The following is a 17,954-nucleotide window of genomic DNA, read 5'->3' as shown; positions in this document are numbered from 1 at the left end:
CTAGAGTAGGGGTGTCCAACTCTGGCGCTTCGGATGTTCATGGACTACAATTCCCATCAGCCCACACAATTCTCATCTGGCCATGCCAGCAGGAGCTGATGGGAATTATAGTCCATGAACATCTGAAGCGCCAGAGTTGGACACCTCTGCTCTAGAGATACTTTATATCCCACACTCCTAATTAAAACTGGGGTCCTAAACTACTTGACAACCAATTAGGCTACTTGACAACCAATTAGGCTATTTCAGAATAACTGTCTGGAACTTAAATTGGGAGTTTTATGTGGACTTTGGTATACAGTGAGTGGAAGGGCCTGAAAATAAATGATTAGAAACTTATGTTCCACATCTCTCTCTCTAATGATAGTCTGACCTCTTGGATCTGTATGTATATTATGAGAGAGCCAGTTTTGAAAAGAACTACAGATAACTCAGCCTTGTTATCCTAAATCCCACTTTGGGCTTCCTCACAAGATACCGGTATCTAGGGATGTCACCGACATTCTGACTTTTACACTTTTAATCCCTGTGTAAATTCAGAAGCAAGTAAGAGGCGCCTGAAGATTTAGGAATTCTCTTCCTCAGTTGTTGATTTAATCATTCAGTATTAAATCACCTCAGTATGTAATGATCCAGCTGGTGTTGGAGTGCCATTTCTCTGTGACACAGCCTTTTTGAACCCTTGCATGACTAGGCAGTCAGCCTAGAAGTCACTTGGTGGTGTACTCATTTGCTCCCTTTTGCAGTATTAGGAAGGATTTCTTACCTGCTGCTGAGGTGGTGGGCCATCCCATGATCTTGGGAACTTGCAACATGTGGTGGGGCCTTCTGTGTTCCCTGGGGACTGTGGCAGACACTATCTGGAGCAATTGGCTTGTTGTGTCTTGTGTGTGTGTTGCTGAATGGGCATCATTGTTTTCTATGTGTGTATATATGGCTGTCAGGGTTTTCCTGGGAGGGCGTCTGCTTATGAATTCTGAATCCTTAATCTAGTGGTTAGATAACCATGGTTCCTTTGGGCTTCAGCAAGTGGTGAGTGTTAGCAAAAGATTCTCAAAGCTACTATCCCCAATTCCCGATTTATCTAGCCTTGCTTACCCTTGATCACCTGCCTCTCTGATCCCTTGTGGGCCTGTATGATGAATTTGTGTTGTAGCCTTTGATTGAGGTAGGCCAGCTCTAATCTGGGGAAACCTGTGGGCTTATATCCTCTTGTGTATACTTTTCCTGTGAGTGAGGTCAGGCAGCTTTCCCTAGAAGTCTCTGCTTAGATTAATTCAAGCAGCATTGGCTTGGCAGTTTCAAGATCTCTTACTAGAGATCAGGAATTATTTGTTATGATTCCCAGTTTGTGTAATGGCTGGTGCATTTTGCTTTCTCTGTCCCAAGGCTTCTGAAGTCAAATCCTCCCTTGTTGATGGCCTCTTTGATTTTGTTGATTGAACCTCTTGGCTGGGCCTGACCACTCAAAGATTAGCATCATCTTGGAAACAGGGGTGTGTAGAGAGCCCGTGATGATCTCAGATGGGGAGAGTGAGGGAATCCCTACCTAATAGGTTCCAGTTCCACACTGCCATCTCCCCCACCCGCAGTCATAGGAAACTTTCCTTCTCAGAGGCTATAGTTATAGTGGGTTCCTGGTCATGTTTGTTGTCAGACTTTATAGCTTCCAGTCCCGTCCCCCCCCCCAGCCCATGTTTCCTGGTTCCCTCTTCACAAGCCTTTGGCCTACCCAAGCACCCATTGCATAATCTCTGGCTTGGTTTTTGTAGCCTAGTGCTCAGAAGGCATGCTGAAAGAGGACAGAGCAGCTATTTCTGTCATAGCCCCTCCAGGTCCAAGAGAAAAATAGATAAGAACAAACTAGTACCCTTATTGTGATTGTGTCACTGTTCATCCCCGTGATTGTGGCTGAGCTCTGCTCTTTGCCCAGAATAGCATGTGGCAGGACAGGATGGCCAAGGCTGTAAAAGGTTCATACAACTAACTTTGATAGCTGGCTTTCAGATTCCCCCTGATGGGCTATTCTTTGTAGAGGAGATTATTGTACACTCTCCCTTTTCTCCATTTTAAAATAACTGAGGTTGATTATGACTCGTGATGTTTGTTAGAAGGCCTAGGGCCCAAGTACAATCTTGTGGAGAGCAGCTGTGACTAAGATGTGGTACTGGGAGATGTGTGTATCGATCGTCCACACTTGGAAAGAGCCAGAGGGGCCCTTAGTTTAGATTGGGGGCATCGTGGGTGTTAATTCTTTCTTCCTCCAGTTCGGCACTGTCAGTTACACCTTGGTGATGCCGTGTTTCCCCGAAAATAAGACCTACCCCCAAAATAAGCCCTATCATAATTTTTTCAGGCTTTTTGGAGGAGGCTTAAAATATAAGGCCTACTCCAAAAATAAGCCCTACTGGTAGTTACAGATCACAGTCAAGGACAGTGCCCTGTGCTCCCTGCCAATGAGGATGCAGCTTGCATCACACCTAACAGGGCTACCGAGAGCCCGCTTTAATGAATTGTGATGGTACCGTATTTCCCCAAAAATAAGCCCTACCCCCCAAAATAAGCCCTAATGCATCTTTTGGTGCAAAAATTAATATAAGACCCTGTCTTATTTTCGGGGAAACACGGTACTGACAAGCAAGCATCTTGGATGGTTGCCCCATTTGCTTGAATAGTTCCCCCCATCCATGATGACTAAGGGTTAACTTTTTCTGCCCTGATTTGAGCTTCCCCATCTTCAGTCCCCTGCCCTACCAATAGGAGCACTGGAGATCTTGCGTGGATCACTCCTGTTGCTGCAGCCACTTTGGATCCAAGTTTGAAGGCCTTGCACACAGTGATCTGCGAAGCCTGTTCCAACGGTGGTGTCCTCTCCCCTCAAGTGTGATGAGTGCAGTAGATCTGTGACTGCCACCTCTCCACTATAATGTGCAACACAGGGTCTTCCCCAACCATTTTGTCTCCCCTGCCCCAACTGTTGTGCTTGCCATGTAGCCACCTGTCGCTGTGGTGTGGCGGCTCTTTTGCTCTTTGACACTGCTCGCTCTGACATATGTCTGCCCATGCTGATGAGCTCTAGCTCTGCCTTTGCCTTAGCTGCTGGTGTGCCCAGAGCCCTGCCTTTGACCTGGACATGCCTTGTCAAGCTTGCTTCTTCATTGTGCAGGTGGACGGGTGAAGACGTGGAAACGGCGATGGTTCATCTTGACAGATAACTGCCTTTACTACTTTGAGTATACCACGGTGAGTGGCAAAGAGGCATGTTGATTGTCCATTCGTCCACCACAAAATGGCTGCCATGTGAGGCATAGCCACAACCATAACCAGAGGAAGTTGTAAGTGCAGGGGGAAAAAGGGGTAATTTAAAAACATTGGAAAAGAAGAATGAGGTGGAGAATAAAACCAACAGTGTGGTGGTGGTTGCAGTAGAAGCAACATTATTTAATTTGCACAGCCAATCAGATTTTCAGTGGCCGACCAGGATAGGCCCTGCCCACTCCCTTGATACACTTGATGGGTTCTTACGTACATTGAAAATGTTGTGGGGAAGAATTAGGACTAATAAAAGGAAGCATTTTTTCATGCAACGTGTGTTTGGTGTTTGGAATATGCTGCCACAGGAGGTGGTGATGGCCACTAACCTGGATAGCTTTAAAAGGGGCTTGGACAGATTTATGGAGAAGTTGATCTCTGGCTACCAATCTTGATCCTCCTTGATCTGATATTGCAAATGCCTTAGCAGACCAGGTGCTCGGGAGCAACAGCAGCAGAAGGCCATTGCTTTCACATCCTGCATGTGAGCTCCCAAAGGCACCTGGTGGGCCACTGCGAGTAGCAGAGTGCTGGACTAGATGGACTCTGGTCTGATCCAGCAGGCTTGTTCTTATTAGTCATGAAGCACAGTCCCTATTAAATTCATAAGTGGTCATTCAACAGGACAAGGAACCACGAGGCATCATCCCACTGGAGAATCTGAGCATCCGTGAGGTAGAGGATTCAAAAAAGCCAGTAAGTGCTACTCCTGGGAAAGCTCATTAATTGGGAGGGTGGACACCAAGGTTGGGAATATTGGGTGTTTTTTTTAAAAAAGCTGCCAAGAGACCTGTGTCCCACATCAATCAATGCCTGACTGGCGAGCCTGTTATGAAGAGGCTTCTGACATGTCACTTGGTCTCACATCTCCAAGCCACTCGATTTGATGGATGTGGGATTTTGCAGTCTGAGACCATTTCCCATGCTTGCACAGCAAAAATGCAGAATATACAGAGATCAGATGGGAATCTTAAGTAGCGAGGAGCTCTGTCGAATTAGAATGAGGAGAGAGGCTACCTTTAGTATTCCTGTGAGCTCCTTCCCTGAAAACTTTGAAAATCTGACAATCTGGTTTAGATCCCTGGTCGAGGATAGCTGCTGTGGGGCCACAAACTATGTTGGTGGATAGAAGCCCTTGCTGAGGATTGCTTTCCTGGCAGGAGTCCGCGCAAGGGAGAAGTGTAGGGAATCTGGTATTCATCGCTTACATCCTGTGAATTGTGGCCAAACCCAGCAGGCAAAGCGTATATTCATGTTGTGATAACCCCAGGAAGTCTCAGTGGAAGCTTTGGTGACCACCAATGTTCCCCATGTTCCCCCTCTTGCAGAATTGCTTTGAGCTGTATATTCCTGACAACAAAGACCAGGTGATTAAGGCCTGCAAGACTGAGGCAGATGGGCGTGTTGTAGAAGGGAACCACACTGTGTACCGCATCTCTGCACCCACCCCAGAGGAGAAGGAAGAGTGGATCAAATGCATCAAGTGAGCAGGAATCACGGGGGAGGAATCTGGGGGTTTTGCTGGGACTTGAGTGACAGACACTAGGATATCTGGTAGAAGGGGAGAAGGATGTCAATTCCACTGTTTGTCTGTCTATACTCCCAGAAAGGATTATGGTTTGATTTTGGGCTTCATGGGAGTTCAGAAGTACAGTGGAACCTTGGTTTTCGTCGCCTTCGGAGTTCGTCAGTTTCAGTTTTTGCCGATTCTTTGGGCGAGAATTTTGCCTCAGTTTTCATTCGTCACTTCAGTTTTTGTTGGTTTTCACTGGCGCGCACATGTTAAATTTGCAGCGAAAACCGGCCACCCTTCTGCTCCATTGCTTGCCAATGGGAGCCTCGGTTTTTGTTTATTTTGGTTTTCGCCAAGGTTCCCTGGACGAATTAACAATGAAAACCGAGGTTCCGCTGTAGCTCAGAATAGGTTCTTGTTCCAAATAATGATCCTGTGCACATATTTTGTCCAGGGGCTTTGTGAGTTGGGAGAGCATCCCTGATTGGTTTTGGATCTTTCCTAGCACTCATCTTCTTTCCCTCTTACAATTCCTGTATTTGTTTCCCTTCAGAGCTGCCATCAGCCGGGACCCGTTCTATGAGATGCTCGCAGCACGCAAGAAGAAGGTGTCCTCCACCAAGCGACATTAGTCACCCTGGTCTACTTGAGTGGTGGTGGCAGCATTGGCTGATGATGCCTTCCAGTTCCCTGGCAGAGGGGAAAGAAACTCTGCAAAACCACCTGCCACCCTGAGGGGGGACTAGCTTCAGCTTATGCTATTCTTTTCTGGCTTGGGAGCAGGAGGGAGGAGCTACAGTGATAGCAGCCCTTTCTGACTCTTTATCTACAAGGAGACCATCTTCCCTGCTAGTCCCTCCACTGGTCTGCTTGAAGCCAACTGCATCATCAGTAGTCCAAAGGTTGGGAAGAGAGGAGGTCGATCTCTTCCTGTCACTATCAGTGTTGGCTGACTTGTTCATTGCTTGAGCTGGTGGGGGTCAGAGTGTGTAATGTAGGCTGTGCCCTACAAGGGGGCAAAAAACCATTCAAGCTGCCACTGGGAAGACTTACTGCGCTAAGCTTTGGGTTGATACTGTGAGGCCCAGAACTAGGCCTGAACTGTGTACTGTGAGGGCACTGATCCTTCTGCAATAACCAGGGGACAAGACCCTGGCTTTGCAATGTAGAGATTTTTGTGCCATTCTGGCTTGATGTTACTACCCTTTTCTTTAGTTCAGCAAGCCTTATGGTTTATTTTCTCCCAAAAGCAATTGAGATTCTTGATTTCAGGGGGTTCTTCTTAAGAAAAGAAAATCGTGAACCGTGTTGGGTTAAGACCAACTAAGAATGCTGTTCCCAACAATGAACATGTGGAGTAGTGGGTCGGCACCTCCAAAAGCTTTATTGTCCTTGTTCTAGAGGGCACTGACCTAGGAGCATTTATCATCCTTTGTTACCTTCGCAGCTGATAGCCCAAGATCTTGAAGAGAAGAGAGCTGGCAGCACTCCTCACATTACAAAAGGAGTTAGCATAAAAGCGATGTTTGTCCTGCTGGAATTGCATTTCAGCAGGGATGGGGGGGTGGGGGTGGGGGAGGTTAGGGTAGAGGCTGCCCTGAAGCACAAGCAGGTGGGTGATGTGGGAGAGCCCAGGGGAGGGGGAAATAAGGGCATGATAAGTGGGGCTGCTGCTAATATTTGAAGTGTGCTGCTGGGGAGTTTCTGGCTGCCTTGGGGTTTGCAGTGGGGAAGGGAGATCATTAGAAGATCGCCTTCCCCTTGTTAAAACGATCATGGTGCTGTTTATCCATTGGACAGCTTAGCAAACTCCTCTTCCCCAGCTCAGTATTGGACTATTTATCTCAGATGTACATACTCTCTGTATAGTTCCCCCCCCCTTTTAGATTTATTTGTATTTGTTTTAAATAAGAAAACTGTTTTTGTGAAACAGAACAGGTTACCGAGGCATTGCTGTGGCACAAGGGGAAAGCAAGGGGGTTGTGGGAGGAGGGTGGAAAGTATTCCCGTTCAAACAGTTTGGGTACAGTTTTATTCTGAATCGTTTCCCTTTTTTAAAATCTTGGCCACAATCTTGTGAATCTAGCACAGAGCAACTGCAGCAAATAAATGTTGATCTCACACTTGGTCTGTCATTTACTACCTGTGTCCTCCTGGTCTCCAGTTATGTAGATGTCCTGTTTTGCGTGAGGCACTGACATCCCCCACCAGGGCCTGGTGGGCTGGGCTGCTGAAGGTGGGTGTGTGACATACGAGCACCAGGGCAATAATTGAACGGAGAGGTGCAAAAACTTCCCCCTATCCTCTGATTTAGTCTGTCTGAGCTATTTCTAAAAATGCGCGCAGATTTTATTTATATATATATCAGATTTAATGTACCGCCACATCCCCAAAGGGCTCTGGGCGGTGTACAACCAATAAAACAATCACATTAAATCATGCTCAATAAAACAGCATTTTAAAATACCAGCCAAATGCAACTAACAACCAGCTCCAACCTCCACCTTAAAATCAGATGATGACATAAACAATGGACTCATCGACGGTTGGCATAATATGGACAAGCCCCCAAGGTGGAATATGGGAAGATGAGGTTTATATGCACATTGTAGTCCTAAATCAATAGTGTATATATATTTTATTTAAAAATGTACAACAGGGATAATGTGTGTATGCTTGCAAAAAAAAAGAAATGACATAAATGTCAGGCACAGAGGTTGTGGTGAAGTACCTGATCTTAGCATGATCTTACTCCTACACATGAAGTACATGATCAGGTCCAGTTCCGGGAAACCCGTTTTGCATTTGAATCATAGAATAGCTAGCCTTGCGATTTGTAAAGTCAGGTTAGGGAATTTGCTTCTTTCCAGAATGATGCTACTTAGGCTAAGACATAAGAAAATTAGGGTGATTTGTGGGTCTAATGGCAGGAGTGAAAAGAAAAATATCAATAGTGACAGAGTTGGGAATCACTAGAATCCTTCATTTTGTATCTGAATGTTTAATACAAACTCTTTCCTGTCATATCTACAGGATCCAAGGTTTCTGTGTTTGCAAAATTCATTTCCAAAATACCTGCCCTCTTAAATTGCTCTTAGAAACGTTGATTTTTAGAAAGCCTTTCAAAGAGTGAACTGTCAACTTCATATTCACAATCGCTTGTCCACTGCCCCTGTCAGAATCTACAAAAATTCTCAGTAATTGAATTGCATCTATTTAGTAATGCAGGCTAACAATACGACAGAGGTGTTAGGAATAACGGTTTCCTTATTGCAACTGCTGTTCCTTTGACTCTGAGTAAGATGGGTGAGGCTACATTTCATGGTCTCCTTTGTTACTGCACCACTGAAACTTTTCGTTGACTCTTTCACTATGTTAGGCCTTGATCCTTGAATCAATAAACAGGCTCTGGATTGTTGATCAGTAGCGTTTGTTGAAAAGGTAACGAAGCACCCAGCTTTGCTACCCTCTTTATCCAGAAATAATCCCGCCTCTTGTTTTCCCAAAGAATGTGAGAAAAAGTTACATCGGAGCTCAGAAGTGCCCCAAGATTAGTGACAGATAGAGATAAAGCCACCTGGCCATTTTCTCCTGCAGAGCAATGGAAACATCCCGCTTCCCATAGTAGCAGAAAGTGCCAGAGATAAGCCTAGTTATCTACCAAGCATGTGGAACCCTGAAAGTGAGATCAAGGAAAGAATGTTCCACTAACACAGTGGTTACATTTAACAGGCAGAGGACATATATCTAAAAGCAGTTCCATTGACATGACAGGAATGCATCTCAATCACCTAGATACAGTCGCCATCCATATTTTATATAGCCGTGGCCTGGAGTTAGGAATGCAGGTGTCATCCCTGACACACTAGAATTGTGAAGATCTGGCCTAGGCTTCCCTCTGTTTAAATGTCGGGGCGCTGAAAAGATATTGCTTTCTTTTGCTTTGGTTCAATATTTTTGACGTTCATGTTCTGTGCTATTTAATAGAAGGCCAGTAGATGGGAGCAGAGTGCCAGATTTGTTTCGGTAAACAGAAAGACTTTCAATACTTGACTCTTGATCATTCATATTCTGTTGAAGTCATATGCTTCAATTTTTTTTAAAGGGCTCGGTACCTCCAACAAAACGTTCAGTGTTCACAGTTACCCACTGATACTGTGGATGGGTGCCTCTTCGCCAAGGTACAGTGCTCCGTTCTGACCTAGTTTCTTGCTAGTTTCTTGCCTATCATCCAACCCAAGCTCCAGACCACCTTAATAGTCCCAAGTGTCTTGTGCCAGGTGAGAAAGTACGTTTGCATCAGAAAACCCTTAAATTCAAAATTGTCTATATATTGCTAGTAATCAATCTGTACAGTGGAACTGAAGTAGATAGGAAGAAATTAGCAAGGCCAGATAATAAGATTGTGGCTTCCAGATACAACTTCTGTGCTGGGTTGCCAACTCTGGGTTGGGAAATGCCTGGAGATTTGGGGGCGGGGAGTGGAGTTTGAAGAAGGATCTCAGTGGGATATGATGCCATACAGATCACCTTCCAAAGCAGCCATTTTCTCCAGCAGAACTGATCTGGGTCGTCTGGAGATCAGTAGTAATTCTAGGAGATCTCCAGGCTCTATCTGGAGGTTGACAAACCTACTCCTATGTTACAAATAGTGAGGAGGGGAGGATTTAATCAGCCTGCACCAGACTGTTATGAAAATGTGAGTTCAACAAAGAATCTCACTGGGGATGTATTGTCGAAGGTTTTCATGGCCGGATTCGACTGGTTCTGGTGGGTTTTTGGGGCTGTGTGGCCGTGGTCTGGTGGATCTTGTCCCTAACGTTTCGCTTGCATCTGTGGCTGGCATCTTCAGAGGTGTATCACAGAGGGAAGTCTGTTACATGTTTCAGTACTTAGACCAGAAAACCCACCACAACCACTCACTGGGGATGTTTGTATGTATGTTAAAATTTTATGGTAAACCTTTTTATTAGAAAGTATTTTTGGAGGGCAGGCAGTACAACAACCTGAAGATTGGGAGGTAGGATGGTGAGAGGTGCTCAGCTGTGTATGAAAGAGAGGCTTCCCATCAACCCTCTATCTTCCTTTATTCCCTTTTGCTTGGAATAAATATTCCCATCCTTTGGAGCCGGTGTGGTGTAGTGGTTAAGAGCAGATGCATTCTAATCTGGAGGAACCGGGTTTGATTCCCCGCTCTGCCACTTGAGCTGGGGAGGCTTATCTAGAGAACCAGATTAGCTTGTGCACTCCAACACATTCCAGCTGGGTGACCTTGGGCAAGTCACAGTTCTTCGGAGCTCTCTCAACCCCACCCACCTCACAGGGTGCTTGTTGTGGGGGGAGATTGTAAGCCCCTTTGAGTCTCCTTGCAGGACAGAAAGGGGAGATATAAATCCAAACTCTTCTTCTTTCCTGCTGCTTTGAAAAGCACACAAATAATTTACTGTGCTGGCTAAACCCCAATCAGCAACACATATGCAAACGATGCAAACAGTACTGCTTTTTATGGACAGGTATATTTAATTAGCAGGAGGATTACAGCTCTGCTTGCCTTCAGTGGCTAAGGGGAGGACTGGAGATTGTTCCATTGTTCTTGATGCTAACTACAGGCATTATGCAAGCTCATATAAGTCCCAGTTCTCTTGTGGGAAGCATCCGAACAGTCTTTCCTTGCCCTAATAACGAATCCTATTCCTGTGTCTGATCTTGGGCAAACCAGTCCCTGGACATCCCTCAAATAATTTCCTTCCATGCTAATCCAGTGTGGTGTAGTGATAAAAAGCAGTGGACTCCAACTTGGAGAACCAGGTTTGTTTCCCGTCTCCTACACCTGAAGCCTGCAGGTTTACCTTCGGCTAGTCACAGTTCTCTAGAACTCTCTCAGCCCCACTTACCTCACAAGATATCTCTTGTAGAGAGAGCAAGGGAAGGAGAAGTTGCTTTGAGACGCCTTATGGTTGAGAAAAGCAGGATATAAATCCAAACTCCTCTTCCTTGAAGCCATTCTCTTTCTGTAATTTTCTGTGACCTTTTGGGGGACTTCAACACTGAGCCTTGGAGGGTGACTCATGACCATTAAATAGCCCGTTTTCCAGTTCTGTGTCACTGTTGCGTATGCTTCTGACTGCTGATTTTAAAATTTGTGTGAGTCAGCTTGTGACCCATTTGGGAGAAAAGTGAGCTGGAAGCAAGCAGCAGTCTCCTTTCATTAATTCATAAGTTGTCCTTATAGACAGCCAGTTGGTGGCAGCAGCGTACCAGAGTTGATGTCTTAGAAGCCAGAAAGAACCCACCTATCAAACAAGTCCTTTAAAGAAATATTTAGTTTAATGATACCACCTCTTGTTTTTGGCCGATTGCTTTTTTCATAATTGAACACTTGTGCAAATGGTGTTCAGTGTCCATAGTTAAGTAGTGTTTTTAACTTTATCTGAAGGTTTAGAATGTGGTTAGTAAAAGCTCATTTAGGAGCGTTTTCCCACTTACCTTCTGCTGCGCGCTACTGTAGCCAAGTAGTGCGAGGTCCCCCGGCACTCACCACTACAGCGGCAGCGACAACGCAGCCCCACCAATGCTGCTGCCGCCGCGCCCCCTCAGCGCGCGTTATTCCTGGCGCTCTTCAAAACGGTGCCTTTTGATGACCCTGCACAGAGCGCGGGGTCGTGGGGAAGCCCGGGCGCGCGCCAGAAATGACGCGCGCTGAGAGTAGCGCGCAGCATAGGGGCTCATGGTAAGTGGGGAAATGCTCTAGATCCCTGTAACAGGACAACCTGTTTTATTTGATACTAGCAGCAAAGCCCGTTCCGGGGGAGATGCAATGGGCCCTATGGGTGGGAGAGGAAGCATCTCCCCTGCAATGGGCTTTAGTGGGGCTGTAACCCCGCTCTTGCTCCCAGCATGACATGTGCCACTTACCTGGTTCTGGGTCTGTGGCTTGGGGGTGGACAGATTGGAGATGTGTGGCTTGGGGTGGGAGAGAGTGACAAGGTGGTGGATTGGGGTAAGGGGAAATGGAGTGACTTTTGTTAGGGAGAGGTTGGAAAGGTGAAGGTGCTGGTGGGGGAGGGTGGCAAAGTGAGGCTTGGGGTGAGGGGAGGCTTGAAAGGTAAGGCTTGGAGTGGTGGGAGGGTTGGTGTAAGGAATTCCATAGAAGCAGAAATAAAAGGCTCTTTGGTGTAAAAGACCGTTTATTCAGACATCTTAGAAAGCTCAAGTACACGCAGTGGCAGGAATAAGATCTCCCGCCAGAAACACAGGTTATAACTCTGTCCATCCCATCCCCCCTCCCGGATTCCCATGGGAACGGAGGTCTCATCTCCCTCGCAGAGATAAGGTCTCCGCCAGAGAAGCTGGCCCATCGCCCGGGCTGTGGAATGAAGTCAAGGCCAGGCGGCTGCTCCTCATCAAACACCATTGAATCCTTTACACTCTGCCTCCCTTAGTTAGAAGACCTCTCCCCAGGTTTGTCGCGGAAAGGCGCGGTGGAAAGCAGAAATAAGGAGCGGGGGCGTCAATATTTTCGGAATAAACCCATTGATTATATTCAGAGGAATACCCCACCCAAGAGACTAAATATTGTAAGCGCTTTCTGCGATTAAAGCGAGTCCAGGGATGGCGTCAATTCACCGTGAATGCTTGTATGGCCATCAATAATAGTCGGTTAGGGAAGGCCTCTCCGGCTGGTAAAATTACCAGGCATCGGAGCGGGAGCCTCCTTTGAGTAAGAAAAACTGGAATGGAAGACAGGATGAATGTTACTAAGAGAGTTAGGCAAATCCAATGGGGCAGTGACATCATTAATCACTTTAGTAATCTGGAAAGGTCCCACGAATCTTTTGCCTAGTTTTGAAAAATTTATGCACGTCTCTGAGATTTTTGGTAGACAAATACACCCAGGCCTACCACGCAGAGGGAAATCCGAAGCGGTGCTTATCCAGCTTGCAGCTTTTGGGGAGTCTTTAGCCTGTTGTAAGGCAGTCTGGACCGCATTTCCACCCCTCGGCCAGATGATGATGAAATCCATTGTTTGAAACTCTGGAGGATCCAATGCTTCCGCATGGTATTAGTTCTGCGTACAATGTGGTGGGAAGGAGCGACCAGACACAATTTCAAAGGGTTTTTTTAGTACTGCTACTTGAACCGCATTGTTATAGGCAAGTACTCCGCAAGCGGAATGAGCTCGCATTCAATTGTCTTGGTGGTAGTTGGTGTAACAAAAGCGTGAAATACTTCTCCAGGGTTCTGTTAAAGATTTCTCTCCGACTCACCCGTCACTTTGAACGTGGGTAGGAAACGGCAACCGCCGGGGCTGCCCCCCTAACAACCCTAGAAAGGCTTTCCAGAACTTTGAAGAATGATAATGGAGTGGGGGCCGACTGGGTCGGAGACCACCTTTAACGGGGGCGGAGTGTAGGCCGGTAAATATGCTGAATGAACAGACGAAGCTAACTTAGCAAATTGGCGGAGGGGATGGAAGCACATGGAATAAAATGGGCTTGTTTAGAAAATAATTCCACCACCACCCACAAGACCGTGGTTGCCACCGCTGACTTTCTACCAGCAAATCTGTAATAAAAATCGCATGGAGATGACTTCCCAGGGGCGGGAGGCCACCGGGAGAGGTCTTTCCAACAGCCCATGGGGCTTTCCCGGGAACCGGGTCTTGGCTTCTGCACAAACAGAGCAACCTTTAATATACCGTCCTCAATGTCGCCTTTGCGCATCGCGCGCCACCAGAATTGACGGCGGGCCAAATGCAGAGTTTTTAGAAAGCCAAAGATGTCCAGCCCGAGGCGGGCATCATGGCAGGCCTCGAGAACCTGCTTAGCGAGGAGAGGAGAGGAGAGCACGTACCAACAATCCCCCCGCCGCTTCAAACGCCATTCTCTCCAAAGCGCGGTTGGGAGTGCGCCTTCCTCCGCCGGAGGCTCGCGTCGCATACGCCTCCTCAAGTTCCTCGTGAGGAAAGGAGAGACCAGGCTGGGAATGGGCGGAGAAGGAGGAGTGGATGTCTGGAGATCGGGTGACAGTAGCCAGCCCTAATTGGGAGGGGAGAGAACAGTGCGCTGAATGCGTCCCGTAAGCTGGCTCCACCCTCCCCGGGTAGGCGGCGAGAGCCGCCATCAGCCAGTTTATTGGTTTTTTCCGGGGAAAATGGACCTCAGTGGAAAGAGAAACGAGAAAAGAAATCGGCCCAACGAAGTTGCTTCGCGGACATCTTGAGGGGGGTGGGAGAGGGCGAATGCCAAGTTCTTGGCCGATCCGACCAAACTTGAAAGGGTTGTTTAGCCCTCCAGCCAGTGGCGCCAAGGTGGAGAGTGCTACTTTAATGGCCGCAGTCTCTTTATCCCCCACAGTCCAGTTGGAGTTCAGCACCGAGAATTTCTTTGATAAATAAGCACACGGAACCAGCCTATCATCTTTATTTCTCTGGCAACAGGGCTGCCCAAAGCGGCGCTTTGTCCGGAGGTAATCCACGTGGAACCACAAACGGGAGATCTGGGTCAGGGTGCTTTAGGATAGGTTCGGTGGTAGAAACGCAGACTTTTAAAAGGCTGAAAGGCTGTGTCTGACATTCTTCAGACCAGGAAAGGGGCCCCGGCTTGGCGGACAGTGGATGCTTACCCTTGAGTGCGTCAAGAGGTCTGTGAGAGGGAGAGTCAGTTCAGCTGAATGGTGGGGTATAAAGTCACGATAGAAATTAGCAAAACGTTCGAGAAAAGATTGGAGTTCTTTTCGGTTGGTGGGGAGCGACCATTGGAGGACCGCATCAATCTTAGCAGGATCCATTTGTAGGCCCTCGGGCGAGAATTCGGTAACCCAAATAGTCAATAGAGGTTTGATGGAAACAGCACTTGGAAAAGTTTGGCAAAGAGGGAGTTGTTGAGCAAGCGTTTCAATACTTCCCGAACCAATAGCTTCATGCTCCTCCATGGTTTGTGAATAAATTAAAAGCGTCATCTAAGTACACCACCTACTCCCTTGTACAATAAATCATGGAGAACTTTCTGTTGATAAGGGCCATAAAAGCTCCGGGGGCCCCACTTAACCCGAATGGCATTATTAAGTATTCAAACTGTCCAAACTTTGTGTTAAATGCAGTCAAGTGTTCATAGCCTTCAGCAATTCTGACCCTGTAGTAAAAGCTTCTCTCAAGTCCAACTTAGCAGTAAAGATGCGTCCTTTGCCCAATGCGTCTAAAAGGTCCTTGATTAAAGGCAAAGGGTATTTATTGGACAGGGAGACTGCATTGGGTGCTCGGGAAGCTGTGCAGAGAGGTAAAGACCCATCTTTGTTTTTTTGACAAACAATACAGGAGCAGCATGTGTGGTGTTTGGTAGCCCGCCCGTGATGGTGAACCTCGCTGAAGCGAGGTTCTTGTCTAAGAAGGCACGAAGTCTCCTTCTTCTCCCTCATTGGAGACTCATCACGGTAGAATTCTACCTTTGGGCAGTTCGCTCCTGAAACTGTATTCACCGATTTTTGCAGTCCAGTGTCTCTATGGGGTGGCAACTGATCGCATTACTTTAACTCCTGAAATACTCTGGCTAGATCTTGGTGCAGCCCGATTGGGATGCGGTAGAATCGGGGAGCAATCGCTGATGAAGCTAACCAGAGGTGTGTCAGGAGAAGTCGAAGTTTTCCCCCCAATTCATGTATTGTTCCCGCAGGGAGGGTCCAGTGAATTCCAAGATCCTTTCTTTCCAAAGGAATTTTGGTTCATGTAACAACAACCATGGCATGCCCAGAACTATGGAGTGTTTGGCCACTGGCGCCAGAATAAAACTAATTTTCTCCCAATGGTCGGTAGCGGAGGAGAACGGTTGCGTTTTGAACTGGGCGGTCCTTCGCTCCCGAGAGGACTGCCGTCCATTTGGGTGAAAGGTATGGAGCTTAGCCAGGGGACTTCGGTCTAGACCTAGCTCCTCCGCCACCTGGGGCCGCATTAAACAATGGGAGCAGCCAGAATCCACAAGGGCTGAAGGCTATAATACGAGTACGTTCAGCGGGGTTGGCCAGAAGCGCTTGGATTGTAATGGGAGCGCTGCCTTCACTCACAGCGTCTGGAGTCGAACCCATGTCCATTGGGGCTGAAGAAAGGCAAACAGCTGCTTCCCCTCCTCCGGGTCGCCTTCGATGACTGCTTTAGACGAGCCTGTTGGGGGCGGCCCTGATTTCCGCTGGTGGCTTGGCAGATGGAGTGCGCGCGGCCGGAGTGGTTGGCTTCTGTTTTTTTTCGGGCAGTTGGCGGCTAGATGACCGGGACCTCCGCAGTAAAGACACAATCCCAGTCGGCGGCGGCGCTCGGAGGTGGTCTCGGTAGGCCGGCTGGGCAGCGGTGGGCAGTGGCGGCTTCGAGGCGTGGGCGACGACCTCCAGCACGCAGCGTACTCCAAGCGAGACGCCACTTGGGATCCCAATGCAATCCAATCAGCAATAGATGCGGGGGACCCGAATTAAAAACACCGTTTCCGCGAGCTTGCCGTCGACAGCATCCGAGAAGTATTAGCATTTCATGCGCTCCAGGCCACTCAGGAGAGTCGAGCAGCCGCCGCCACCAGAAATTCACGGGCAAATTCTGCAAACGAAGCGGTTGCCAGTTTTGCTGGAATAGTTTTGATGAAGATGCCGGATAGCTTCATTTTCCGCCACCTGGATCTTGGAAGCTGAGCCCTCAAAGGCTTGGAGGAATGCGCGGTACCGTCGCGAGGAAATCTTCATCTTTGCAGGTTCAAAAGAGTCACAAACCAGGTCGGCTTGCTGCCCCATCCAGGACTAGCAGGCCCGATGTCCCGTATTATTTTCAAGGCGCTCAGACCGGGTATAAATCATCATAGTCCCTCCATGTGGGCACTCGGAAGTTGCAAGATGGAAGTAAGGGAAGTTTGGAAGCCGGTCCCCATGTCCCGAAGCGAGGGCAGAGTATTGGAGGCCTGTAGTAACCCCTCTCCACGGCCCTTGGCAAGCCCGCGAGGGGCGGCGGTTGCAACAGGAATTGAAGCCGAGGTTGAGGCAGCGGCTGCGCGGGGGGGGCTAGGAATCGGTGGGAGGTATCAACGCCCGGTGCGCTGGTGTTCGGTGGAGCCGGTCCTTGGAAGGTGGCTGGACTCCAGCTTGGCATTAAGCCGCCTCTGGGCGCCCGGCTGTACCTGTGACAGCCGTAGACTCCAACTTGGGCTGTCCTGGTCTGTTGCTTCTTCAGGTTTCCCTCTCCAAGGCAGCCAGCTCTCTCTCCTTCGCCGAGTCAATGCATCCTGAAGATTAGCGCACATGCAAAGCTGCTTTCTCCCGTTCCAATTTAGCCAGATTCGTCCCGTTGAACAGCTGCAGTGAGTTCCACTTTGTGCATGCACGCATAAGGAGCCTGAACACTTTTCGTGGTTGGCAGCTGTAAGTTCAAGTTTGGAGTGTCTCCAAGGACTTTATCATGGACTGATAGATTCTCGCGATATTGCCGTTGGAAGCCTCTTTAGCGCAAGGTCCAGTCGGAAGGGGTTGGACTTCTTTCGCGCTTCGCTGCTCCCGGTACCTCTTCTGCAGGTTTTCACGCTCTTGCTGCAGCTGTTCCGTTCGCCTTCTTCCCATAGCTGGCGTTCACGGGCCCATGCTTCGCTTGGGCATCTCGCGAAGTCGACCCACTTCCTCATCGCCAGCTCTCTTTCGATGGGAGAGGGAACAGATCCGGCTGGGAGGGCAGGCTTTCTCCGGACTCAATGCGTGCGTCTGGACCGCGAGGCATCGTGCCCACCGAGGGTGGCTCCCGCAGGAGCATCTCAGGTGCAGGCCGCTGCTCTGCGGGATCAGGGGGGTCCCGATAGGAAGAGCGGTACGGATACCCCTCCCAATCCCTGGTATGAGTCCCAGTGTCACCCGGTGGTCTTCGGATCGGGCCCCCAGACTTAGCTGTGCCCAATACGGTGGTGGTTCTTTGGGAACATCACCAAAATCTCAGAGTCCAGGAGATCGTTCAATGGACTCCTGGGTTGCCGCAGATGAAAGGTAGGTTGGCTCAGGCCCGCTACCCTCCGTGGACAGGTTGCATCTGAGGTTTGTAATCCATACACAAGCGGGTAGATATCCGATCCACAGGCTTCGATCCATAGACAGCCCCAAAGCGACTCATGTAGAG

At 48.4% G+C, this 17,954-nt stretch overlaps 1 protein-coding gene across 4 annotated transcripts in view; it reads left to right on the top strand.

The window, feature by feature from the left end:
• CYTH1 (cytohesin 1) overlaps window positions 1-6,948 on the top strand; it is a 66,021-nt gene extending 59,073 nt beyond the window's left edge. For 3 of the 4 annotated variants that reach the window (XM_048489641.1, XM_048489642.1, XM_048489643.1), the window contains exons 10-13: window positions 3,165-3,243; window positions 3,937-4,008; window positions 4,641-4,795; window positions 5,379-6,948. In XM_048489641.1, coding sequence (XP_048345598.1) covers window positions 3,165-3,243; window positions 3,937-4,008; window positions 4,641-4,795; window positions 5,379-5,457 — 385 coding nt within the window. In that variant the 3' untranslated portion in view covers window positions 5,458-6,948. The remainder of the gene's footprint in view (window positions 1-3,164; window positions 3,244-3,936; window positions 4,009-4,640; window positions 4,796-5,378) is intronic. The other variant, XM_048489640.1, reaches the window with a different exon arrangement.
• Window positions 6,949-17,954: the final 11,006 nt, after the last annotated feature.

Source organism: Sphaerodactylus townsendi, linkage group LG03 (genome assembly GCF_021028975.2).
Source record: "Sphaerodactylus townsendi isolate TG3544 linkage group LG03, MPM_Stown_v2.3, whole genome shotgun sequence".
Classification (NCBI taxonomy): domain Eukaryota; kingdom Metazoa; phylum Chordata; class Lepidosauria; order Squamata; family Sphaerodactylidae; genus Sphaerodactylus; species Sphaerodactylus townsendi.
Note: the sequence above shows the minus strand (reverse complement) of the source record. Positions and strands in the feature narration are given on the sequence as shown.